At 49.1% G+C, this 26,337-nt stretch overlaps 1 protein-coding gene across 4 annotated transcripts in view; it reads right to left on the minus strand.

The window, feature by feature from the left end:
• Window positions 1–26,337, minus strand: part of LOC120948088 (serine-rich adhesin for platelets) — a 161,232-nt gene that overhangs the window by 16,135 nt on the left and 118,760 nt on the right. For all 4 annotated transcript variants that reach the window (XM_040364069.2, XM_049606346.1, XM_040364068.2 and 1 more), the window contains 4 exons: window positions 17,655–17,773; window positions 17,304–17,524; window positions 13,846–14,258; window positions 386–1,069 (listed from right to left, as the gene is read on the minus strand). In XM_040364069.2, the coding sequence (XP_040220003.2) occupies window positions 386–1,069; window positions 13,846–14,258; window positions 17,304–17,524; window positions 17,655–17,773 (1,437 nt within the window). The remainder of the gene's footprint in view (window positions 1–385; window positions 1,070–13,845; window positions 14,259–17,303; window positions 17,525–17,654; window positions 17,774–26,337) is intronic.

Here is a 26,337-nt window from a genome sequence, read left to right on the forward strand (position 1 = left end):
CGGGGGGGTGGCACGGAATTGGTACACCGAATGGAAAAAAAATAAAGTAAAAAAATACCACAACACATTAGGGAACGGAACGGAAGAGACAACGAAAGAGACGACAAGTGTATCGATGCATGCAGCGTGAGGGATCGTTTAGAAGGGACGTTCGGAGCGTTAAAATGATGCACCAAAACTCTTTTGACAAGCGATTTGCAAACAACAAATTGCATACTTTCAGGAGCTTAGTAACCAACGCCTGTCGGTATGCAATCTGCTTTTCGCAAAAGCATCAACGCACGAACATTCTCTTCGGCAAAACAATCGATCGCAATAGAAGCACAACATAAGGCTCTAACACACATACACACAAATACGTATTTAAAAATCGGGATTGTCGTACCTTCAAATCCTTGCTGCGCTTGTTGATAATCTTCTCCTCGATCAGTGCCCGCACGCCCACGCTCGCCGTCTGTAGCGGGGGGCCCGTGTTTTCCTTCTTATCACATTTCTTCGCCTCCGAGTCCTTCTTGAAGTAGCCGCCGTGCAGTCGCATGTGCCCGTTCAGGGCGGGAATATTTTTGAACTTCCGGTGGCACAGATTACACTCGACCGGCTTCTGCTCCAGCTTGGTAGCGGTCGTAGTGGTGGTGGTGGTAGTTGTGGTAGCGGTGGTACCGGTGGCAGGTTGTTGGGTAGCAGCAGCAGCAGCAGCAGCAGCAGAAGAGCTGCCACTACCCGGTCCTGCTGTCCCAGCCGTCAGCGAGGTCGCCGAAACCGCACTGACCGCACTGAGCGAGGACGTACTGGCCGCAGACGACGATGACACCGTGAGGGTTGCCGTCACCGGTCCATTAGGATCGGCACTAGCACTGCCAGCGTTTGTCGCCTTGCTGATGATGCTGCTGCCGTTGCCGCTAAGGGTTCCTCCGTTCTGGTGCACGATGGTGGCGCCACTGTTCGAGGCGGAGAGTGTGGTCGTCGCTGTGACTGCCATTGAAGGCACGGGGACGGCGCTGACGACCGTCGGTGCTGTCGTCGCTGCCACCGTGGTCGATGCGGATAGCTTGTTCTGGCTGAGCTGCAGCTGAAATTGGCGGTAAAGGGCGTTGGGTGAGTCAGTCATGGTGTTTCGTTTTTTATCCTGTTTCTGTCTGTCTGTGTGTGTGTGTGCTTATAACAAAGAACGCTCAAACAGGGGACGCGTTTCGGCCGGAACTCAAACTGAAGGTGGGTATAGTAGCGCCTTGCGCAAATGGGCTCAGAATCTGCTTTTGACTTTTGGTCATTCCGTTTCCCACTCCTCCGGCTGACAGTTCGCAGGAGCGCTCGGTGCAGCAAGGAGGTGGGCTGTATTTTTTCCTCTTCCTCACTCTATCTCGTTAGATTATTGCACCCCAACGTAGAGAAGAGACAGCGAGTGTACAGCAGTCAACGGAGCACAATGTTAATTTACGGTTCGGCCGTTTTTTCTTTGTGTGTTCCTGCCTTCTTTTCCCAGCTGCCATCTGCAGCCACACTGCAGCCGTGCAGAATGAACAGTGCCATCCCTCTGAGAATAGTGCCCGCCCCCCGCCCACTCCCTCCCTCCCCACCGGTAGAGTAAAACTATTATTATCTTTTAAAATGGAAATGTGCCCTTTGTGCCGTCGTCGTTGCTTCGGTTGGTATCTGGCACTTCCGGACGGTTCTACTAATGGGCGGTTTCGTCGTCGCCCATTTCCATGGCCGGTAGATTACGCGGTTCGTCCGCGGTTCACTCCCGGAGGGTGAGCGGAGGGACCGGACTGTACAAGTTGTCTTAATCTTTCGCCGTGGGTGGGTTTGGTGTTAAATTTATGGATTCAACCAAGGGTTAAACTTTCGAGCGAGAATCGCTCCGAACGCGCGGGGACATTTCTTGCAGCTGGAATTTCTTGCCTCGCAGAGCGCACAGCGGTGCTTATCTGGAGGGCTGAGTGGGTTGTGGGGAGTAGCAAAAGAAGCAAGAGAAAAAAAAAAACGGAAAGCCAACCGGAAAAGCTTTTACCCAATCGTGAGCAGTGAAGTGCACCGGAGGCTGTATGCTTTGCGAAAGTAGCCCTCGGCAAAGAGGAAAAGTTGTAGTGGAGTGTAGGATAGATAGATAAGTATATCAACAGCAAATGAACAGTTCCGAGCGAAGAGAATATTCCCTTTTCAAGATGCTTAGACTCATTAATTTTCTTAATATTCTAACCAATATGATAAACTTATTAGAATAGTACTACAAAGAAGCGTACAAACAGTGACATTCGATAGACGAAATCTGTTTCTAACGACTCTACTAGTGATGGTTTAAGCAAGTGGAATGCTTTCTGGACTGTACCCACGACTTCAATCATACTTTGGTTATTGTTAGTTCGATTCCAACTCCGGTAAAATTGGAATTACTAGTTCCGTCCGAAATTGGAACCGTCTGGAGTTTTTCGGACTCATCCGGAGTTTTCCAGAGATATCCGGAATCCAGAGACCTCCTGAGTTGGCTAGAGTCGTTTGAAGCCATTCGGAGACGGAGTCTGCCGGAGGCATTTTATTTCGTGTTGTTTGATCTTTCTTTGTAAGAATAGCCATTTGAGTCGACCAGAGTTGGGAACGGAAATGATAAGCCTGACCACAAACACATTGACCCCGCTGTCTCCGGCACGATTCCGGCTCCGGACAACTTCAACTTCGGGCGACACCAGACAACTCCGGAAGACTCCGGATGACTCCAGGCGACTCCAAGCGGCTCCGGGCAATGCTGAACGGACCTACCTTCCGGTGTCGATTCCGAAAGTGTCGTTTGTTTTTAGTTTAGTTACCTTAGAGTTATTTCCGACCATTGTTACCAACTTTACCCATCACCAGTCCAAACAGTTCTGCAACTTCTGCCAGTAAATATCGCTTTCATTTATCTTCGGCCCAATCCCCGTAAAAATGTATGCAACAGCGCCACACCGCACAGCATTCTTTCGCACACGGACCACTAAAAACCGACAGCAACAGATCCCGGTTTCGGGGACAAAACTTGGGTAACCACTTTCGACAAGTTGTTTGTTCGACGAGTTGTTGTAATCCCTAACCCGAAAGCTCGTTAGCCTGCCCTTTTTCTCCGCACGGCTAACACGCAGCGTCCGGCAGGCATTCGCCGCCCCCCCGCTCGACCTGACAAACGCGGCTACAATGATAAACCCATTCTGTCAACACACACACATGCACATGTACACATGTCATGAGCTTCGGAAAAGGCACTCTAGGCAAAGAAGTTTTCCAGCAGCACTCAATGCCCTCCAGGGAGGGGAGGGACCGATGACGATGGTCTCGGGCACGTTCTTTACAGGCGGCATTTGGTTTCTTCTACCGGGAAATCTACCCCGCACGCCAGTGACGCGCGCATTGCTTTGTGACAGTTCCGTCGGACGGGCCGAGAGGGCCAAAGTTGTGACCGTGTCATCCCAGCTCTTGCCGTCGTCGTCGTCTAACTCCGTAATTCAATTGAAACTTATCTATTCAATCAAATTCCGTTATTCAATCCGTCACCAGCGTTGCGCTGCGTTGGCCTCGCTTCTCAACTCCCCCCCCTCCCCATGGGAGAAGGAGGAAAAGGTGGTGGTCCCGCTGCTCTATTCCGGGCGCGCATTCCGGGAGTGTAGTAGTGCGCTGTCGGCACCATTTGCTGAATGGCACACTGGCACACGACGGAACGAGGGATCAAACTTCGAAACCCATTAAATGAGATTTTCGGTTTTGTACCGGGGCCATGCCGTCGTGGCAAATGAGCTTAGGGTTTGGGAGAGCATGGAGGTGGGAGCTGAGTTAGAAAGATATTTTTGGCAGCGCGCAGTGGTACAGCAGTGTTGTTGGGAAGCGAGTTAGGCAGGTTCGTACGGTTGCATTACGAAGCAAAAGGGACACTAGAAAACAACGCTGTAGCTGTTAAGCAGCTTACTAGTAGCATGGTAATAAGGTCAAAAAAGGTGATACAACTTTGTCATACGCATTGCATACATTTGGGCGTGTTTTAATCGAAAGCGACTTTAGCAAACGTTACAGATGATCATTCTTGTTGCCAAACACCTTCATTAGCGCAAAAAAAACACTTTCAAATGACCTTATTTTCGGCTCGTTTGGTCAAAAAACTAACAAGACTGCCAGCTGGGCTGAGTTCTCCTTCCAAGCGAATCGGCCCGCCAACTCCTGCTGTAAGCTCCTCAGAGACGTCGGATGTTCCCCATTAGCACACAGACGCATCGAAGCGGCGCACGACAGGGCGCCGGCAGTCCCTTGACGAATGTGCGAGTGGGCGGTCGTGAGGGTGCCGTTCTTCGGTTTCGGTTATCTTTCATCACTTATCCTTGATGAAAAGTGACATATTCATTTTCGGGAAGCATGGCAAAGCAGAAAGGAAACGCCGGCAGCCAGTACGGCGGTAAGCGGTTGGCGGAAAGTGGTTGGTAGCAAAAGGGATACAACCGGTATGATCACAGAATCAAGGATTCTTTGTAGCCATTTCGCTCTTCCCTCCTTGCCTGCGTGGCATATGTCCTCCTGCCTTCTCTTCCGTTTTCCAGTCGGGCGTTTGGGGGACGGTTTCGTTAGTCGCAGACAAAGTTTGCCGTTGTCTGTTAACCCTAACGAGCGAACCGACCCAACCGTTCCGCTCCCATTCCCATCAGCCCCCCCCCCCTCGAACTGTCTCTCAATCACGCTTGTCAACGCGACCGCTGGGCTTACCGGGAAGAAATTAAGCCATGCCCCATCCGGGGAGACGCATCGACTTTTCCGGCACGTAGAGGCACACACGCTCTCGTCGACACCCACGTCGCCACCGGCACTATCCGGACTACCTCCCCCCCCCCCTGCCACCCATTCTGGATATATCTACCGCTTATTTGTCTTGCGGCGCAAAACCCACCGTCCCGTGCAGGCATGGCTTCGCTGGCAATCTGGCAGCGACACGAACACGGTAAAAGCTTCGGGCTGATTTGCATCGGAGCTGTACCTGCCCCACATCACGGTTGATGTGATGTCTTCTCAATTATGATGATACCACATTCGCAAAATCCTTTACTGCCGCAACTCCATTACACCGGGGTAGATACGGCTAAAATCAAAGTACCTCGAGCGATTTGTAGACACACCCATATGCGTGCCGTGCTGGTCGTTTTACAGCCAAATGGGCCCATCAATAACGGGGGCACCGGGGGTTGTCCCTTCTGGCTGGATAGCTCCACGCTGGCATGGGGTGGATCGTTTCCAAATCGAGCTATAAATTGCACGTCGGCGGTTGTGGTTGGTCGGAGGGAATGGTTGGTACATTCGAACCAATACTCCAACCTTCTAGGGAGCAGTGCTTTTTTTCTGGAATTTGATGTCCGTTTCAAATCATACATGACAGCACAAACACTCACAACTTTCGGATGGTGAGTGGTTCTGACAGGGCTTTACCACCGGCTGCGTCCAAAGGCTCAAAGTGTATGTTCATTAAAATCATCTCCCTGAATACCTTTCCGGCGAAAGGGATTCTTGGGGCGACGGGTCGTGAATCGGTGAGCTAAAGGATAAGGTCGTAAATATAGACCGTAACGATCGGTTGAAAGCAGTCGTATATTAGTTTGGTGCGCCATCGCCGCACATCGCGCGGGAGACCAGCGCTACGCACACTGGAAACGCAGTGGTAAAACGCTAAAACCTTTATGCCACTCAGCCTGTTCCTGGGCAAAGGATTTGATTTGAGGGCAGTGTAAAAGCACCGGATCGGAAACGAAGCGTGGATGCGAGCCACGGTGAATGATTGTGCCCATCCATTCACATTCTTCATAAGCGGCCCGCAACGACGCATCGAAATGGACGCGATGGGTAAGGCGTTACGTACCGGGGTCGGGTGTTTTCGATATCGGGGGAGATCACCCTTTTTTATAACACCTTCGGAATTGCTGCGCCCGTGTACATATGTACCGTTTTGGAGGGATTTTAATGGGTAGTAAAAAGCTTTTTTGTTTGGATGTTGCTAGTGGCTGTAAAATGGAATGGTTCAATCTAGCATAGCAATGGCTGTAGCGTACGCCCTTGGTGGCTTTGAAAGTAAAATCGCACGGAAAGTGCTGCACCATTTAGGTACGTTAGTAGCGCAGCACAGTGTTTGGCGATGTGCTAATGGGTTACGAAGAAGAACGGTCGATTGCAATTCGAGCAGAAATATCCTAACTTTTTTAGAAGTTTTTTGCATAGTTTTAAGTTTTACAAACCATAAATAGGTTACTTTAGCGATGCGAATTGCATACATTTAGGCGTTTCTAACAGCGTAATCTTAGCCCTTGCTCTTTATCCCATCACCCCGCCTACATAGATTACAATTCTATTGAAACGCACCGGGAAAACTGCTATAGGGGTCCTTTCCGTTTGAAGTTCGTAGGCTGAAATTTCAGCCCGTCAGCTGTTTGCATTGTATAGCAGTTTTCGAGCAGCTATCTATGTGAGTATAATATACAAGTGGGCTTATCCCAAGGTGTATGAATTTAGAAGGCTGATTTTTATCGCTTCTGCTTCTGAATGAAGATTTTAAGAGTGTTTTGAGTATTCGTCAAGCCTCCAGAAAGCTTGTTTGAACAAAAGTTTTCACTCGTTCTATCAAAAAGTATTGTTCAAAATTGGTTATAAAAAAATGCCATGAGACCTTCTGGACTACCAGATTCCAGATTCCACCACCAGATCTCTTTAATGCACCTTGGGATAAATCTAAACAACACCGTGTTTTCGAGCAGATGCTCGAATCTAATTCTAGCTTTGTGGCTAGAATAATCTAGACTGAAAATTGCAGGCTAGTTTTTTGTGTGGTTTTGTGTGGAGTGTTTACATGATTTCAGCCTTCAACTGTCAAACTCCATACAAAAAACTGACTATAATCGTGAAGGCCCCCATTGTTTAACCATTATCTCCATTTACATGCCCACATCTTGTTCTCGTATAATCTATCCGCAAAGAAAAAACACTCCTTTAAAGGGTGTGTGTTCTCTTGATTTTCTCTCTCTCAAACAATCGCTTTCCTTATCTTGCCACACAGGGAGGGAGGACACCTTCGTCCAGGGAAATGAAACGGAGCCCAAAAAGACGAATGGGGAGACACACCAGCAAAACGTAAGAAATAAGGGTTAGCGCCGAAGTTGTGGCAAAATTAATGGACCGTCCCATCTCGGGGGGCGGAAGGCAATAATTCATAAGCCAGCCGAGAATTGCTGACACGGTTCTGATTTGGGTTCGCACATACCGGAAGGAATGGCCCGGAATGGGGCCAATTCTGTGGCGGCGTGCAGCAAAATCTGGTGCCTGTGTGTGCTTGCTAAGTGCGAAAGGAAACCCCCGAGAGAGCTTGCTTCCGTGCCAGCAAGCGAAGCCGATATAAACCGATGTGCTTAATTTTCATTTGCTGCTCAACCGGCGTTCATATCGCGCCGCGCTGCTCATTAGCCCGTGAAACATTAGAACCGTCACGGGTCGAGGGAAAGGCCGAATCGACTTTAAAGGTGCTGGCAAGACGTTTCATTACACCTGCAAGGAGCTTGTTTCGGACGTTAAATTGCTTCGAGCCGGCGAGAAGCCCGTTCGGCTTATCGGGCCACTGCGCGGTGTGACTTTCGAGACAATGGCACCGCAAAACGATGGAACTCTTTAATCAACGCGTTACGGCGATAACATAAAACATGGAATTATTGAAGTGAGCCTTTTTTGCCAGGGCAGAAGCAGCAACCGAAAGTGGTATTTTATTTAAACGGCTTTGTACAAGAACGCACAATCCCTTCCGTTCGATACGCGAGGGGAAATTGAGAAACCTTAGGTGGAAAAGAATTCACGCGGATTGTCGTCCCCTCCCAGCGAGAGGCGCTTGCCCCTTCATCTAAGCCGGTGCTTGAAAGAGAATTGAAAAATACTCCTTTGCGAAAGAATGAGGCAAACTGAACTGAAAAGAACACGACGCGGAAGGGTCACCGTGGCACGGAAGGAGAGGGAAAAACTCGTTAGCGTTTATTTCGTGACACTTTTCGCGAGCGAAATAAAAAGCAAGCACTTGCCATATCGATTATCATAATGCGCTCCACTTTCTACCACTTTGGGTGGATTCGTTTGTGTGTAGAAGAGGCAGCAGGCTTGTTAAGATCTTGTGTTTTTTCGTTACTCGTGCGAAGAAAAGGTCCCGAAAACCGTTGTTTGCCGTTCCCAGCTCGCAACGGTGCGTGAGGATCATTTTCATTACGCGCTGCCAATGCAAAAGGAGCCATGAGTATTTGTGTGTGTGTGTGGGTGAGTGTGGGGGGTTGTTGTTTTTTCCCACTCATCGGCTTTAAAAAACAATCCTCATAGGAAAACACTCTCAAGCAGGTCCTTTCTTTTCGTTGTCAAAATTGCAAAAAAAAGCACATGGTTCTGGGAAACGGAAACACGTTGCCAGGGAAAAGCCAACGGGTGGTTAAGAATTCAAAATTATAAAGTACTGTTCGAGTGATACGGCAACGGTAGAAGAGCCTTTTTTCCCGTTTTCGGGTGTTTTCAAACTCTCCGGGGGAAATAAAACGTTTTCACACCGGGTGTTTCGACCGTACCCGCTCGTACTTTGTTGTCGTTGCCAACCTGTTAAGAGAAGGTGCTAGAAACACTGCTGTGGATAGGAAGGATGCGATGGGAAAAGAACACACACACACACACTCCACAATTGCCAATATTCCATGCTCGATCTACTTTAATGACGGTGGTGTTGTTGATAATGACAATAATAATAATAATAATACATTGGGAACCTTTACCGGCCATCGACATCATCGGCACCGTGAGCTGGCAGCAGAAAAAAAAACACCCACCCCTGTCCCTGATGCAAAGGGCCTCCGATGGTAATGATGGAAACCTGGCATAAAATGGTCGAAGTACTTCATTTGCTCGGCTGCCTGATCCTTGCCTTTTGTTGCCTTTGTGTGCGCCAATACCACACCTTACCGGAACGGACCACTCCACCAGTTGGACTATCAGCGGGTGGGAGGTGGGTGTTGTGGTGTTTGGGTGAGAGCTCACAAAAGATATAGCAATTTTTGAAAATTGAGTCTCTCCATTGAGGTGCCCACTTGTGTGAGCAAGCTACTACGAAGGGGAGGACACCGGTTTTGGGTTGATTGCGTTCCGAGTGTCCATTCGGTAGGGATGTTTTGCAATTCACGGGCACAGTACCTGGACCGGGTGACAACCAACGCACCGACACAATATTGGTTGGTAGATTGTACCCAGTGCGTTTGGAATCGAAAAAAAAACTGCCCATCTTGCCTCCAATTTTGGCCCTTGTCCATAAAACGGCACCTCTACCGGACATGGCCAGTAGATGTAGTTGTTAATAAAGAACTGAGTGTGATTGCATTTACAGAGGAGCGACAGGGGGTACATTTGCTGTAAACGAAACGGGGACAATGTTGAAGTAGAACATTGCATGTAACGGCAGGCAATCATAGGACTATTTCTAGCCAACATGATGCTTGTCTTGCAGCAGGAAAGATTGCATCGAAAACAGATTACAAGTGCTCGAAAAAATGCTGTTTTTGGTAGATGCTTCGAACGAGATGACAGTGTAGTGTGCGGGAAAAATGGGAAGATTCAATGGTTTCCAATGGTGCCCCTGCAACATCGACGGCACTAATTAATGCCACTCTAATTGGTTTGCCTAGCCACAATTGTCTGGTGATACATGGGCAGTCCCTCTCGTAAAACGGACTTTGATCGCATCATTATGCACTTTACACACGAAAGCGAAGGGGATAAAGCATTCTTTGTTGTGATTCAGACAGGCGAGATTACGGTTTCTCTTTTCAATACCATTGTTTGGCGTTTGGTGACACTGGATAACAATCAATGATGCTAACATGCTGCTATGGTGAGGAATTTTCTGACGCCTCTTTTAATATTCTTTTGTTTTTGGATGCAGCAAATGGGTTTGGAAACAGCTCCTGCCATTGGCAGATCGTTCGAAGGCAAGAATAATAACAGTAGCAGTTGTGGGGTTTGAGGGATAACTACAGAAATATTGAACTATTTTAAGCTACAACAGATGCTAATCATCATCATCGGCAGGACAACAGCGAAGGTGTGTGAGGCGTACATCCGACTCAAACCCGAAGCAGCAAGAATTGGATTGAGAATCAATGCGACGAAGACGAAGTACCTGCCTTGCCGGTGACTCAGACAATCTGGGAAGTAGTCTCGAGATGATAAAGGAGTTTTGCTATCTCGGGACGGTCGTTACTTCGGACAATGACATCAGCAGCGAAATCCGGAGACGCATTGTGCATACTATGGGCTTCACCGACTGCTGAGATCCAGAAGACTTCGAGCCCCCACGAAGTGTGAGATTTAACGCACATTGATTCGCCCGGTGGTCCTCTACGGACACGAGTCCTGGACCATTCGAGCGGAGGATGCAAACGCTCTGGGCGTGTTTGAGCGACGCATCCTCCGGACCATCTTTGGCGGTGTGTTCAAGCATGAAGCGTGTAGGAGAAGGATGAACCACGAGCTTGCTGAGCTGTACGGTGAACCAAGCATCCTGACGGTGGCGAAGGCTGGCAGGATACGATGACTGGGGCATGTCATGAATATGCCGGACTCATGCCCCACCAAGAAGGTGTTCGACAGCGATCCCCAGTTGGGCATAAGGCGCAGGGGAGCACAGCGAACTCGATGGCTGGATTAGGTGAATCGAGACCTGTCGGAAATTGTATGTCTACATGGATGGGATATGGCTGCAGCCAGGGACCGAGAATCCTTGAGAATTATTGTTGACCGGGCCATGTCACATCGACGTGCTCTATCGTGAGCAGGCCAAAAAGAGCGAGAGAGAGAGAGAGAGAGAGAGAGAGAGAGAGAGAGAGAGAGAGAGAGATGCTAATCATGTGAAGCTAATAATCAGCTTCACTTACGACGCGCCTAAAGGTATGCATTTCGTTAAGCAAGGTACCCTTCTTAACTGTCTTAACGCATTGGACTTTATAACCTGATTGAATCTTCCTTACTTACTTACTTACTTACTTACTTATCCGGCGCTACAACCGCTTTGCGGTCTTGGCCTGCCTCAGGAGTGTCCGAAACCGCTCACGGTCTCGCGCCTTCGTCTGCCAGTCCGTTATCCCGCCCTTAATGGCGGACGCCTCCACGCCATCTTGCCACCTCAATTTGGGCCTACCACGCCTCCTCTGTCCTTGTGGACGGCCTAAAAAGACTTTACGGGCTGGGTCGTCCGTTTCCATGCGTATAACATGGCCAGCCCACCGGAGCCTGGCGAGCTTTATACGCTGTACGACAGTGAGGTTGCCGTACATCTCGTATAGCTCGTCATTATAGCGGCTCCTCCATTGTCCTTCCACACATACGGGGCCAAGTATCCTTCTGAGCATCTTCCTCTCGAAATGGCTAAGAGAGTTTCGTCAGATTTGGACAGTGTCCATGTCTCAGAGGCGTATGTGAGTACTGGTACTATATAGGTACTATATAGTCCCAGCTTCGTCCGTCGCGACAGGTTCTTTGAGGTGAACTGCTTTTTCAGGCTGTAGAATGACCGGTTGGCAGCCAGCATCCTTGGGCGCAACTCAGCTTCCATGCTATTGTCGTTGCCCTCCCTTGGTAGGCTTCTGCTACATAGGAGAGCCGCAGACCAATGATGTCTATATCATCAGCGTATGCCAGAATCTGGGTTGACTTATAGAAGATGGTTCCCGTAGTCTCCACCCTCGAGTCGCGGATGGCCCTCTCTAGCGCCAAGTTGAATAGGAGACAGGCAAGCCCGTCCCCCTGGCGCAGACCCTTGGTGGTAGCAAAAGGTCGTGAGAGTTTTCCATCCACCCTCACCTGGCATGTGAAGTTGGTCATAGTCATTCTAACTAGCCTTATCAGTTTGGCCGGGATTCCAAATGAGCTCATAGCGTCGTAATGTTTTTCCCCGGGCTATGCTATCGTATGCGGCTTTGAAGTCTATGAAGAGATGGTATGTGTCGTTTTTGTATTCAGCCATCTTCTCCAAGATCTGCCGCATGGTGAAGATCTGATCAGTGGTTGATTTTCCGTTTCGGAATCCTCTTTGATAGTTTCCTACTATCTCTTCGACGTGCGGGACAAGGCGATCCTGAAGAATCAGGGAGAATATTTTATAGGCGGTATTCAACACCGTAATACCCCTGTAGTTGTTGCAGTCCAACCTATCTGCCTTCTTGTATATGGGGTAGATGATGCCGAGATTCCAATCACAAGGCATCGATTGAATCTTACTTTACGAAAAATTGCACTTCAAAATTGTCCCATAAATGGAAAATAATAGACTATTTAGAAAACTGCTCGTGCGCATTATTCGCTTCCACTCCGCCGATCATCGTACTCAATAATCAAAGCAGCTCACTGTATCGTCAGCCCATTTTCAACAAGTGCCAACAGTGTATTAGTTTTGCAGCATAGCAAGGTACGCTGCTTCCAGCACATCCAGCTGACGCAATTCCATCAACACTTATCCCCCCCTCCCTCCCCAACAGCGCGCTAAAAGCTACCGAAGCGATAATGCGCGCATCGAAGGGTTTTCACAAGATCCCTTTCGCGTGCTGAATGCGTGCCAACCGTGCGACCATAAATGGAGTAGAGAGCGGGTTGGCTGTTGCCATTTTGATTTAGCATACCAGCACTGCTTGCCACAAAGCATTGTGCCAATCGAAGCACACAACAGCCCCGTCCCAGCGGCTGGCGTAAGTCGGAATGTTTCCAAGTGCGGCGCTCGTACGTGCGCACAGGGAGCAGAGAGGAAAAAGGGGAACAAAAAGGCGAAAAAGCAACAGAGAGAAAAGGGAGAATCGCAATCAAACACAGTTTCCATTCGAACGGGACCGCGATGCCGGAGTTTTCTGGCAGACAAGTTGTGTGTGTGTCAAAATGGAGAACCGGTGGATGGTGGTAGAGCAAATTATGAATAAAACATCACTCGGCATCCTTCCCCCTATTGTCATCGAGAGCATAAGCGATTCGGAAGAGTGGCCTAGATGGCGGAACGTTAGCGGTCCCAGTGGGAAGCTGTTGGTCGGACTGGGATCGCAGAAAATACACGGTGTATCGTTTGCATTGCGACACACACATATACACACACACACACACATACCCACATTTCGATACAGCCCCACCATTCCCTCGAACTCCCTCAAAGTGACGTCGGGATGGCGACGGAATATCTTCACTCCCAATGTCGTTATGTTCGCTGAAATCGCAAAAGAACGAAGCGGAAAGCTTGAATCCATATCAAAATGCAAAACAGCACCGGGACATTGTTCTCGGGACAAGGTTGCGCCGCCGCCACCCGAACCGAAACCCAGCGGGCGCAATGGCAACCCAAATGCGCTTTCCGTTCCGTTCGTTCCGTGTGTCTCTGGTGTCCTCTCCAACCCCGGTGGCCGTGCGCCGTGTGGATATATGAGGATATGATAATGGCATCCATTTCCAGCGCGAGGTACGCCCGCGTCGGACAGACGCTGGATATAAACGGACTTTGGGAGGGACTTTTTTCTCTCCTCTTCTTTACCGGCCTTTCTAGACGCGGACCGCGAGTAGCGGAAAGAATTAAATTACCCTCCTTCGGTGGGAGTTGGGACACAAAAAGCGAATGCCCATCCCAGCGCGACCAGCACGTGGAGCATCATGGGGGGCTCCGCGGGAAAGTGTCGTTAAAATGCTTGATGCTACCATCGTGCGGCCTAACGACCATTAAAGGACTTGCAGCGCACACATTTCGATGGCTCGCTGCTGCTCGCAGTTTAGCGCTGATTAGGTTGCGGGGAAGTTTGGAGGCGTACGGGGAAAGCTTACCTGCATATTCCAAGTGCGGGGTCGTACCGGGACCTTCTGGCTGGTGGACTGTACCGAGCTGCTACCGTTCGTGGTGGTGGTGGTAGCGGCGGCGGCGGCGGCTGCAGCAGCTGCCGCATTCGCCTGCTTCGTCTGCTGCATGATCTGGGAAATTAGATCGAGCTGTTGGCGGGTAAGTCCCTCATTGCCTGCGCCGGGTGCCGGCGAGCTTGGCGAGGGCGATTTGCAGCTGGAGCTAGAGTCGCTGACGTTTCCACTGCTACTGCTGCTGCTGCTGCTGCTGCTACTACTCGAGCTACTGCTCGAACTGCTGCTCGAAAGACTGCAGTTGGAGCTGCTGCTGCCGGGCGTTCCGCTGCCGGTCGTGGTCGTGTACTGGACCAGTGTTGCTCCGTGCGGTGAGCTCGCATCGCCTGGGTGGAAGAGAAAGAATGTGATTATTACGAGCCATTAGCAGGTGCTTGCAATTGCCTTTTTAGGAAGAGTCCCAGGCCTACATGAAAGGATTATCTGCATTTAAAGCATATCATTAGCTTCCTGAATCGCAGGCTGGAGTTTTAAAAAAGCAAACAATTGCAATTCGATGCCACCGAATTACGACACCAACGCCAACACGTTTTCGCCCAAAAAAATCCCGTGTAAATTCCGTCTCACTATTCCGTTCCCCCAAACCCCCCCCCCCCCAATCAACACTCAGATTTTGTTTAAATTTAAACCAATTCCTTCACACGCCGTCAGGCACGCCGCTTGTAATGCAAAATGTGCGCGTCTAAGCGTCAGAAATCATCAGATTTATTCACCTTATCTCGCCGAACACGCTTCGCCCGCCGAATCCGATCGAATGCAAGCTGGCGAAGCGTGCTCGAATTGTTCCAGCGGTTCCTTCGCACAAAGGCTCGCGTGTGGAAAGCACTTCAACGGAACTGAAGAGCCGGCGAAAGAAATCGAACGAATCCACAAGCCATTTTTTGTAGTTGCTTCCTCTATTTCAGCCCGTCCACACGCGTCACTTTCCGACACGGCAGACACACACACACACCGACGTTCGTTCCGACAGATCGCATCAGCAAATTTGGAAATTGTGCAATCGACACACGGCGCTTCCCCCCTCACACAGCTCCTCCCGATGGATAGAAGGATGGCGAAAGCCTTGGAACTTATCTCAGAAAGTGCGCACATGGGAAAGCATTTCCAGGGCAGAGTGCCGATGGATTGGCAGTTTGCTTGGCGCTTGGCTTACCCTATCCTGCGCATAATCGGAATATGTTGCGCTCCAAACGCAACCGGGATGGCGGGCGGCCAAGTTTTGCTCCATCTCCCGGCTGTTTCCCCCGTTTCGCCGAGTGGTGGAAACCGAAAATCCCATTCAATTTCAATAAACTGTCAGCACCAATCAAATTTTCGCCAATCCTGCTCCCCATTTTCCCTGGTGCTACGTTTCTTTTTTTCACGTTTCACGTGAACGTGAACACACAGTCGATCGTACCTGTGTTCGGGAAAACGGGTCCGTAAGCAGTTCGATTCTCCCCATTTTTTTTTTTGGCACCAGCATCAGCAGCATTACCATCGAGCATGGGGCTGAGTCAGCAGGCGTGAAGGGGGTGTACCAGGAACGGGAAGGAACTTTTCACTGGGGAGCAACACACACACACAAAAACACCTCTGAAACCTTCCAACAACGACAACAGCAATCCCTTTTTGCTCTTTATCCCTGTCGCCCGGTGGCGGACGACTGCGAAGGGCAGAATCGGTTGTGAAGTTCACCGGAGGACCTGTTTTTGGCACCACTCGCATGCATGCGGCCGTCTCTTTCCTAATCGACAAAATCAACCAAAGAAAAAACACACACAAACTCCACAATAACGAACAAAACCAAACGCCTTGTGTTGTTGTGCTACGGAGGTTGTTTTTTCTTCATCCTTGCCGGGTTTTTTTTACCCTCCTATTTGCTGCCTCATTTCTGCTATCTGTGAAAATAAACGTGCAGAAATGTGGGCACAAAATTGTGCAAACAATCGCACATTTGCACGTACTTTGAATGAATTCTTTCTCGTCAACATTTCCCCCAAACGGGCTGCGGATAGCGGGGCTTTGTGGTGCTGTTTTTTTTTTTTTGGTTTGGGGGTTTTGCTGAAAAGCTTTCACACAGAGCAGGCAGAAAATCGGCCCGCATGGAATCGGCGCAGGAGTGTCACACACTTTTCTGACACTCCCCACTGGTTAGCTCGTATCGTACGGCTGAGTAGCTCTGAGTGGTGGTGCAAAAAAAACGAAGCATCACTGAAGGAAGGGAAAAGCGGGAAAGGTCACTGCCGGAAGGACTGATCTGATTAAATGGCATTAAAAATGTTGTTGTATTGAATATAGTTTGTTTGTTTTTTAATTCTGAAACCTTCAGCGGCTGTTGTTACGGCCGAGGCGGCAGAACAATAAATGGCCTTGTGTCTGCATCCATCCTCCTATTGGAATTGCTTTGTTTGTTTGGTTTGGCAAACAAGTTCTATCGAAAAATGAATTTCAGCTTGTATGCTCGCATCCAATCAATAACATATATCGCTAGAATTCCACGAATCATACAGGAACACACTAGAGTAGAGCTCTACTTTTGTTCCCTTTCAGATGCGAGAGCGTGTGCGCCCTGCAATCAATTTAAATTAAAAATAACGCACTGTCAGTAACGTGTCTCGGGGCACTTGTTACGCGCCTGCACGAAGCAAAATTGCATTACATCCCGCTGGGGTATTCAAGAGTATTCAGAAAATATACAAAACATGGTTGTTTTGTTGTATTGAGCAACGCTACAGCTATCCTGGAGATAGATGCAATCTGCTGACAGCTCACTCTACAGTTTGATGAATTTCTCCCTAAAAGGGCTGAGATATTTGATCTGGAGAGATAGAAAACTAAACTTTTCAGCCAGAATATGTTGAAATTATTTACCAACCAGAGGCATAAGTTCAATAAGCTGGAATTTGATTACTCGCATATAAAAGAACAGGTTGGCAGGTATATTTCCCTGAATTTCCCTAGATTTCCCTGTACATTTCAACCTGTACTGTAAAAACAACCCCATTTACACATGAGACCCTCTTTCCTAATGAAAAAAAAATTACCAACCACCATGCTTTGCAGGGTTTTGCAGGAGTACTCATAGCTGTGGGACACTTTATTGATTCCTTCTTAAGTGAAATGAACTTAATGTAATGGGAATTGGACTCTATAGCACTCTTGTTGAACAAATCCAATACGAATTTCCAAGGAGCCTGTCCAAAAACGGTGCCATAGTGTCCAATTTCCATTATATGAAGTTCATTTCCCATAAGAAAGAATCAAGGAAGTGTCCCTCAACTATGAGAGCCCCTGGAAAATCCTGTAATACATCTTTTCATCCTTAATTGCAGTAAGATTCAGAGAAGAGCACAGCAGCTCATTAGCCCGACGAGCAGACGACTACTTACCACTTGCCGTCGCCGGTGACAGGCTCAGCCCCCCGGGCGGTCCAGCATTGCTGCCACCCGGGCCGGGGCTGGCCGTGCCGGACGAGTTCGCCAGCCCGAGCGCACTGTGGTGGTTCTCGGTGTGGCGCCGGAGCGATCGCGCATCACAGTACGATTTGCCGCAGCCGTCCGCCTTACACTCGTACGGTTTTTTGTTACGATGCGTCAGCATATGGCCATTGCTGTGTGGAGAATGGAGTAGAGAGAGAGAGAGAGAGAGAGAGGGAATGTGTGGAGAATGGAGTAGAGATTCGTGGTATAAAACATGTAACGCGATGCACGAAACTAGTATCGGGCCGTTCGACTACTTACAGGTGATCCTGCCGCTTGAACGCTTTCGAGCACATGCCACACACGTACTTCCGCTCGTCGCTGTGCGTTAGCTTGTGTTTGGCGAGGGCGGACGCATTGCCGAACACTTTGCTGCAGACCTGGTGGGAGGAAGATAAGAAGGGAAAAGATTGTTAAAGCCTTGTACTCACTGTTGGTAGACGTAACGCGGAAAACAAAGAAAACGAAACATGTTACAGACGCCGCAAGAGGAACTTTGGCTTTAGCAAGGAATGTTTGTGTGTGTGTGTGTGTGCGGGTAAAAGCCATGGTGTATTGTTGTCGCTGTTAGGCAGGGTTGTTTCTTTGCGTTTTAAGATATCCCCACCTACATTGGGCGTCTTACCCGTTTCATGCGAAACTGTGTTATTGTGTTTTTACCGCTCTCCGGTCGAGTTTGTTTTTGCACGACCCTTTCGTGAAAAGGGAGCCACCTATTGTGGTGGCTGCCCATTTTCCACCAACACCAGCCGAATATTCCATTGTCATTTCAAACAAAACCTCCCCCGCACAAAGCTTTCGGGCACCAATTCAGGCACCAAAACACGGAGTGTTCCGAGGGGGGAGGGCTGAACAGGACCGTGTTTCGTTTGCTTTATTATCGTGGTCGGTCCGGACGGTTGGCTGTGAGGCGGCATTCGTCCACCCCAGCTCCGGCCACTGCCCTGGAGTGAAACAATTGCTGGGGCGGCCTTTAATGATATTGAATCGACCGGGTTTTGTACTGTTTCGCGGGAGGGTTTACGCACTTTCGTCAACCAACCAAAAAAAGGTCACATTGTTGTAGCGAAAGCATATATATCCTTTTTCTGTTTCGCCGCTCGGCTGTCGTGTTCTTTGCATAGGACGGGAACTGTTTTTTTACTTCTTCTTTCACCACCGTCATCATGACGGTTTACCTGATGTTGCTCTCTCCCACAAAGTGCCGGGTGGAAAAATAGTCTTTTAAGTGGCCTTCGTTCCTGCCATGGGAACAAGTGAAGCAAGAAAGCGAACCATTTCTAAGGCTTTTGTGTTCGGTTAGTTTCCGTTTTTATTCTTTTCCCTTCCTTTCAGACCACCAGCAGCGTTTGATGCATCGGCCCTAAGAGCTGTTATTACATCAACGTGTGTGTGTGCTGGTGTTTTGCAACATTTTTGTCGTCCATTTCTGCTGCTGTGGGTGGGCCGCCGAGCATGGTAAGTTGTTTATTTTGTTGAAAAGAGCCGCTGTCCGATCGTGTACCTTGACGTCCACTTAACCTCACTTCATTTGAGAAGGGTTGAGTAAAAAAAATAGCAAGTTGTGCTTTGAACAGGCAAGCAGAACCACCGTCAAAATGCTCTGAAGAAGAGGCGAGCTTAAAGCTGTGGTAGGTAGCGTGACAAAAAAAAAAAAACAAATCATCTCCTTTCTGTTGAAGTGATCTTACCACGTTCAAGTGTAGGCAGGATAGAAATTCTTGCAGCAATCTCTCCCCTCCCCCTTCTGAATGCTTTTGGTTTAGTTTTGGGCGGCTTAAAAGTGGGAGAAAGGTTAAAGCAAACAGCAGACGAGGATGTACTACTGGTGTCGTAGCATTTTTCCCCTGGCCGATCGATACGGAAGGAGCCGAAGCCGATAAGGGCCGAGGGATGCTCCATTCGGTTATTTATTAACCCAGTCTTATTAAAAGCCGTACTCGGGGTTATCCTTCCGGAAGGCGGCCCCCTTTGTGCGGAAATTTGTTTTGGGCTTATTTTTACGCTCGCTGGCGGAGAACGGTTCTGTAGCCCAAGTGCCCAAGTCGGGGTAGTATGGCTCCACCGCACCGTGCCGCATTCCGTTGGAGTAAGGTCCGCTCTGGGCAGGGCAACGCTTGAAATTGTCTTACATTCTAGCTATGTACACCTGCACGGAAGCGCTTGAGATGAAGCTTTGCTGATACACGCTCGTGCAGATCGAAGATCAGGGATGTTACGTTTCCCTTGCTCATTCGGCAACTTTCTCCAGACACCACATGTCCCCTCGTACCTGTGTACGATATGGTCAAGCGATATGGCCGGATTAAGGTGGGAAAATTAATGGCAAACAGGCGAAAGTGATTCACCGGCACGCACGGCTTTTACAGGCGATTATCGTACAGCAGCCGTCCGTCCAGTTTATGGACTCGGTGATAGTGATTTAAATGCTTTGCCCAAGCGTAACATAAAAAAACGTGGCTAATATATTTGTTGGATTTGTTCATAAACCCGGCACCATCGGTCCCATAAACAAACGGTTGCGGCTGCTGCCCTGTGCCGATTTGCCCAGTTGCTCAAGTGGCCCGAACGAACAACCCCGGTAGTGGTAGCGATTGGAGTTGGATAGCGACGGCTCCGGCCTGTGACGTTTATCACTCGGAGGTCCCTGGCGTGTAACTGCGAACCCGGTGCGCACTATCGGCATTACAACCCTTTTTACGGTTGATAGCAAAATGGCTTTTAATTTTCTCCCAGGACCGATTAAGCTCGATTGTCCCAACCTTCCAACTAGCGCCCCTCCCCACCCCGTGCTTGGTGGTCCCCGGAGCGGGTCCGAAAACTATCAAAACCATGAATCGCTCGGACAGCTTGGTCAGTGAGTCGTAAAATGGTACCGATTACCAGCTTCTGCCCCGAACAGCCGTGGTGCCAACCCGAGGGTGTTGGGTCAAGGAAATGGACGACGAGATCCGGTTTTCCAGCGGTTGCCTCTACCGCTTCACTCCGCCCACCACTCGCATGACATTCGACCGGATCGTTTAAGTGCGTGGCGGAGGTATGCGTTTGCTATCGCCATCCCTGAGCCGCCTGCCCCTGTGCTGTGCCGGTGGGACCGAGTGTCGATATTAGAAGCGATTAAACTTTCACTCCGCAGTGAAGTGTCCGTTAAAGTGAACAGCTTGTGCTACGGCATCGGTCACTGCTACTACTCGAGGGGAGAGCCGGCCGGCAGCTGTCAGAAGAGGGCCACGGATGGTTGAGTTAAGAGATTTTTAATTAAGCCCTGAAGCCCTGGTCGGGCCAGCAACCGGGCGGGTGGAAAATGTTAACTCATAAATGTTTGACATCGGTTGCAGGCCCGAGGACGGGTGCAGGGCAACCGCAAGCGTGAAAGGGGGAAAGTTTAAGGCGTACAATCATAATTGGCAGATCAAGAAGAAGAATGTGTATATTAGACGATTAAAATCCAATCAACATGTGCTCTAATTGATGCGTTGATGCGTTTGAGCAACATTCTCAATATGTTTCTCTTGTACATCAATAATGTTTTGTGTATCGAATTCGCTTGAAGCGTTGTGTAGAGTAAGCCGCCTAAAAGTATGCAATGCGCTTAACAATTGTCTGCTTTTCAGTGACTTATTTAGAAAGAATTACTTTTAATTTAAATTAGGGTTTCTCTAACCATCTCAATTTAGAAAGAAAACATCTCAAACTTGCGAAATGCATTTTGGATGACATGAAGTAAACGAAAAAAGATTTGATGGGAAACTATGGACTGAAAGTGAGGATTGTGATACTGCGCAACTGCTAGCAGAAAATCAAATTAGCGAAAATTAATCCAACAATGTTTTGACTGCAAACATCTGTAGCCAGTACAATGTGGCAATCATCCATCGACTTAATTAACTGGCGTACCTACGGTTAGAATCTCAATCACGAATGAATTGAAAGACGCATTCTAGGAAATACTGTGATTTCTGATTTTGGGCAAGAAATTCGTTTCCTTAAGATGCCCTCCAGCCCCGCGCCTATTGGCAGGATCGCTATTTTCCTTCGGGTCCGTCAATTGAATTAGCAGTGCGGTTGACTTTTGGGTGAAAAATTAGTATGATCACTCGCGAAATTTGGTAGCATCGCCAGGCCGGACGCGACCCGCGCGTAGCAAACAAATTGAACCATTAATTGAACATGAAAGCAATTACCGGGGCCCGCGAACGGGCCTAGCACTGCCAATGGATTTGTCGTCGTGCCGCCTGGGAGGACGCCAGCATGTTTTGGTGAAAATTTTCAACAGTGCCTCCCACTGCATTCCTCCAACTCGCACCACGCCCCTCAAAAACCGAAGCCGGTAGGACAGGAAGCGGTGAGAAATTAATTAATAATTCTCTAAACAACGGCTCGTTTCCTCGGTCTGCGCTGCTTTGGGAAGTGCTTTCGGCGCCAGCAACACGCCTTCCGGGAAAGGTTTCCCGCCCGGCGGGCACCGTCTCCGTCAAACGTTCAACGTTCTTCTCCTGGAGGATGGGGCATATTTTGCAACATCTTAGACATCAACATCATCTTCAAGGCGAATTCAATCTCGCCGAGCGAACGCTACACGCCGTAAGCGATATCAGCGCCCTGCTACCGAAATACGGTGGCAAATACTTACAAGACGCCGGGAAAGCTGTTTTTCGAACTAAAACCACGCGACGGTGGCAGTCGTGGGGGCAGGCTCCTTACCAATTTCTTCATTCTGCATGACGGAACATGCTGATCGCATCGGGGTGGAGGGCAAGTTTTCGGCAAAGCTCGCCGATGACGCTGCCCGAACCGAACCGGCTGCTGCACACACGCACACACACACACACACACAATACATCGTTAATTAATTCCCGCGTTTTCAGCAGCGCACGGCAGCATCCGCTTCCGCTTTTGCACAGCTGGCGTGCGGGCGTGCTCACACCGTTGCCGCCCAGGAGCGAGAAGCTCTAATCCCCTGCGCGTAGGTGCGACAGCGGAAACCGTATGTAGCCGCTGTGTCGCATTTGGGCGTATTTGGGTGGTTTCGTTTTACATTGTTTCCACCGTACAATGAAGATCGCGCAGAAGGCTGGGCGCAAGCGGGGGAATGCTTTTTGTTGGTGGTGCATCAAACGACTAAATTAAACTATATTTTAATGAGTGTTGCCTGAACTGTGCTCAATTAAGGTGAGTTGGAAGGTAGAGAGTGATTGTACAGACAGTTATAGCCGTAAAATTGATTCGTTGAAGAAAAACACAACACCACACGATGAAGTGAACAACAAATCTGATCGACAACACGGACATTACATTGTAACGGCTCCCCCAACACTTGGGATCTGCTTTTCATCGCCAAAACAATGTAACGCATTGCTTGTCTCCCTTCCAAGAAACGCTCGCCGTGTAATTACCCCGACAATCACGGTGCCAACTCACCCAACCGCCTCCTCCACCAAATGCCAGTCCAGTCATGCAACATGTGTGTGCGTGTGTGCGTGGTAGGTTAAATCTGGCGCACGCAAGTCACCTGGGAAAGGGGCAGCAAACTGTTGCCCGCGCCGTGTTGGCGTGTGATTGCGTGAAAATATGATAAATTTAGTTGTCACGCAACTGCGAGAACCGTTTAATGAGATTGCCGTACGCACGGGGCCGTGCGTGCCGTGTGCGCGTCCACCACTGTCATCGAGAGCGTGTAATGTGCTTAGCGCCGGTCTGGACGGAAAGCCTGCGTGAAAAGCGAACCGGTTGCTCCCCAGTGACCAGTTAGTAGACGGGCGTGCGAAGGACGCATTCGCCAAAAAGTACGGCTCGAATGGAAGTGCCAGCGTGGAAAGGGGTGGAGCAAAGTATGGCAACACCAGCAGTCACAGGATTGTCCGCTTTCTGCTCTTCCCCGGCGACGTGCGACGTTACGACAGCGATGCTCAAGCAGGGCTGCATTATTGATGAGCCCTGATGGTTATGGTTTAGGCGTGTTTTTACGCGCCTACGGCTCCGTGTGCGTGTACGTGTCCGCCGGGTAAGCGTGCTAGCGGTAAAGTGAGGGTTTTGGTTTTATTTTATTTCAATTTTCTACCCGTCCATCCGAAACACGCGTCGATGCGTCGTCGTTTTATGGCAGCAGCGATCGAGCGCGGAGGAGAAGCGGACTGATTGAAAAGGTTTCGATTTTGTTGCTTGTTGCTGCCCGGGGCCGTGCCATGGGTATGGGTTTTGCGGGCACGGGCGTACATCCATTAGTCACGGGCATCTCGATGCCTTGCTATGATGATGATTGAAAGGTTTGCCAAAAGCAGTCGTTACAGAGTGCAAAAAAATGGCAGGCTATCGTGTGCTTTTCACTAGCCTGTTGCTTACTTGAAAGTACTGGTGTAAGTAATCATGCAATAGTACACCGTTTCAGGAGCTTTTTTAGTGAAATGCGGTCGATGCTAGCCTATTAGGTTCATCTCTGTTTGTGCGAAACCCGCAAAAGCATTCCATGCGTTATTAAATGCATTCGAGGTATTTGCTCATTATGCGATGTAATCATACTGCATTTGCATGTTTTTTGAATAAAATACCATTTTTCCAAGCTATTTGTAGAATAAACTCGTTTTTAATTATTCGTGCTAAATGAGATACAGACAAAAAACCCCAAACAGAACAAAAAACACCCATACTTTCATTGCATGGACATGGTATGGAAACGTATTGCGTTCATATTTCTATGATTAGTTGGAATTCGTAATTAGTGTCGGGCTCGGGCGCTTAATTACTTTGTTCTCTCGCTCGCCAGGGATCATTCCACCAGCAGAATGAAGCTCCCGCCGGCCATGATTATTAGCCTCGTAATGGAGCGGTTGCTGCTTCCCTGCCCCGGAGATGGATTGAACCCGATACACCCGAGCAAGGGGTGTGCAGAAAAGCGGAACCCCACTTTTTATTCCACTCAGTTTTGTAAATTAGCAGCCCGAACGGTCAACGAGCGGGAAGCGACGGAGCACCCGTTTGCCAAGTGCCACCGTTGGCGGTGCTGTTTATTTCACCATTTTCCACCCATCGCTCCCAGTTCGTTCCTTGGCAGCAGGAAAGTTTCCGTTCGAAATAGTTTTTTTTGTTGTTGTGGTGTGTGTTTTGGATGGTTTTGTTCTGCCCTTGCTGCTATAAAAGGACGAATCTCTTCTTCGCCCGCTTCGCTTTTTGCTCTGACGTTTACACGGCGCTACGCGGAGGACATCAACAGTAAGGGACGATGATGATGGTGGCGATTCCCAGGGCGTGTACAAACGGGAGGGCGTTCAGTTTCTCATTTTATTTTTATTAGTTCATTAACTGTCTTGGTTTCGCCGGCCGAAGGTCGAGGCGAGGAATCTATCCGCTCACAGTGCCACAGCCCGAAGAGTCCGAGCATTATTTGATGCTCTATCAACCGTAATTACTACTATCCCAACCAGTAACCCGTTTCCATCTCTCCCCTGCTGTAGCGAGCTGTGCGAAGCCCATTTTCACAATGGCCGACCGACGGGCTACCAATCTTGCAAGCCACATCGCCCACCCCGAGGGAAGAATGGCAAAGGGATAATCGTTAGTTCAAGAATTAGCACCGAAGGGAGCGTGAGACGTGGGGCTGGATGGTGAGGGTGCCGCACTTCAGTAGACAATAAAAATCCAAGTTCAGAGAGAATCGCATTCCGCACCCTCACCAGTCGCAGCGAGAGAAGGTCGCAGACGCAACGTGCGAAGATGCGGGAAGATGAAACCACACTTACAAATGACACACTTCCGGCTCTTGTCGGCTAAAAGGTGGGAGGAAGTTTTAATTTATGTCGAAGCAATTTCCACCGCAACCTCACCGTGCTCATTTCAGCGGAAGCGTCGGATGGGGTGCCGTGGCTCCGGCGAAGCAGCTTTTTCTGCTGTACCGCCTTAGTTAAGAGGATAAGAAGGTGTGTGTGTGTGTGTGTGTGCTTTTTTATTTCTCACCTTCCGTCCCTTCTGCTTCCTTTTGTTCGGGCGCGTATGAGCGCACAAGCCATTCATTACGGTGAAGCATGTAGTACATGCAATATGCCGGCAGCGCAAAATGTTCTTTTAAGTGAAGGTTTTGCAAAGCGGCTTAACGCCCCTAGACGCTGTGAACAGATTGCTCACACGGCACCATTGATTAAAGTGATGCGGATGCGGGTGGCGAAGACGAGGGATGGTGGCGCGGTGCCTCATTTGCCGGAAGGCGTCTCGCTTTATCTCATTTCGAGTGCACGAAAATCCCGTGAAATATGAGACCCAAGCGTCGATTAACGAGTCGGGCAAACATGTGGGTTTAGGGATCGGTCGGTGTTTACTGCCGTCGTCACTCGGTTCGCTCGACGACGGTCAAAGTTGTTACATACGAATAGGAAAGGTGCTTTGAGTGGAGGTTGAAAGCATTAGGAATCGTAATTAAGAGTGTGATATGTGTGTGTGTGTGTGTGTTAATCATGAACAATCCACCGCGCAATACCGTTTCAGTTGTCGAACTTACGGGTAAAATTGCTGTCTTGTACAATGCATGTTACTTTCAATCAGATTTTGCTACACAAATTGCATAACTTTAGGCGGTTAGGACGAAAGTTACGTTGAGCTATTGCGTATCAAACTAGTCTTATAAACAGCAGCGCTGAAAAACTAGCATCATTACCAAATCGTTTTTCCAACAAGAGAATGTATAAAAATGCAGAATATGGCCCTAATCGACATCAAAAGATTCAGCAGTTCGAATGGCCCCGAAGGCTCCCAGCGGCGGCACGGAGAGAAGGCACGCAAGGAATAGTTCGCTAAATCGAAGAAACTTTTGCGCCAAAGAATTGCTTTCAGTCTTTTCCCTTTTTTGTGCCCCTTCCTTTCCACCTACATGGCTCGCAATATCTGTTAATGAGATTTTAATTTCGCTTCTGCTTTGTTTTACTGTAGTTTCCACAAGCGGCAAGATGTTATCGTT

This window comes from Anopheles coluzzii, chromosome 2, assembly GCF_943734685.1.
Source record: "Anopheles coluzzii chromosome 2, AcolN3, whole genome shotgun sequence".
NCBI classification, from domain to species: domain Eukaryota; kingdom Metazoa; phylum Arthropoda; class Insecta; order Diptera; family Culicidae; genus Anopheles; species Anopheles coluzzii.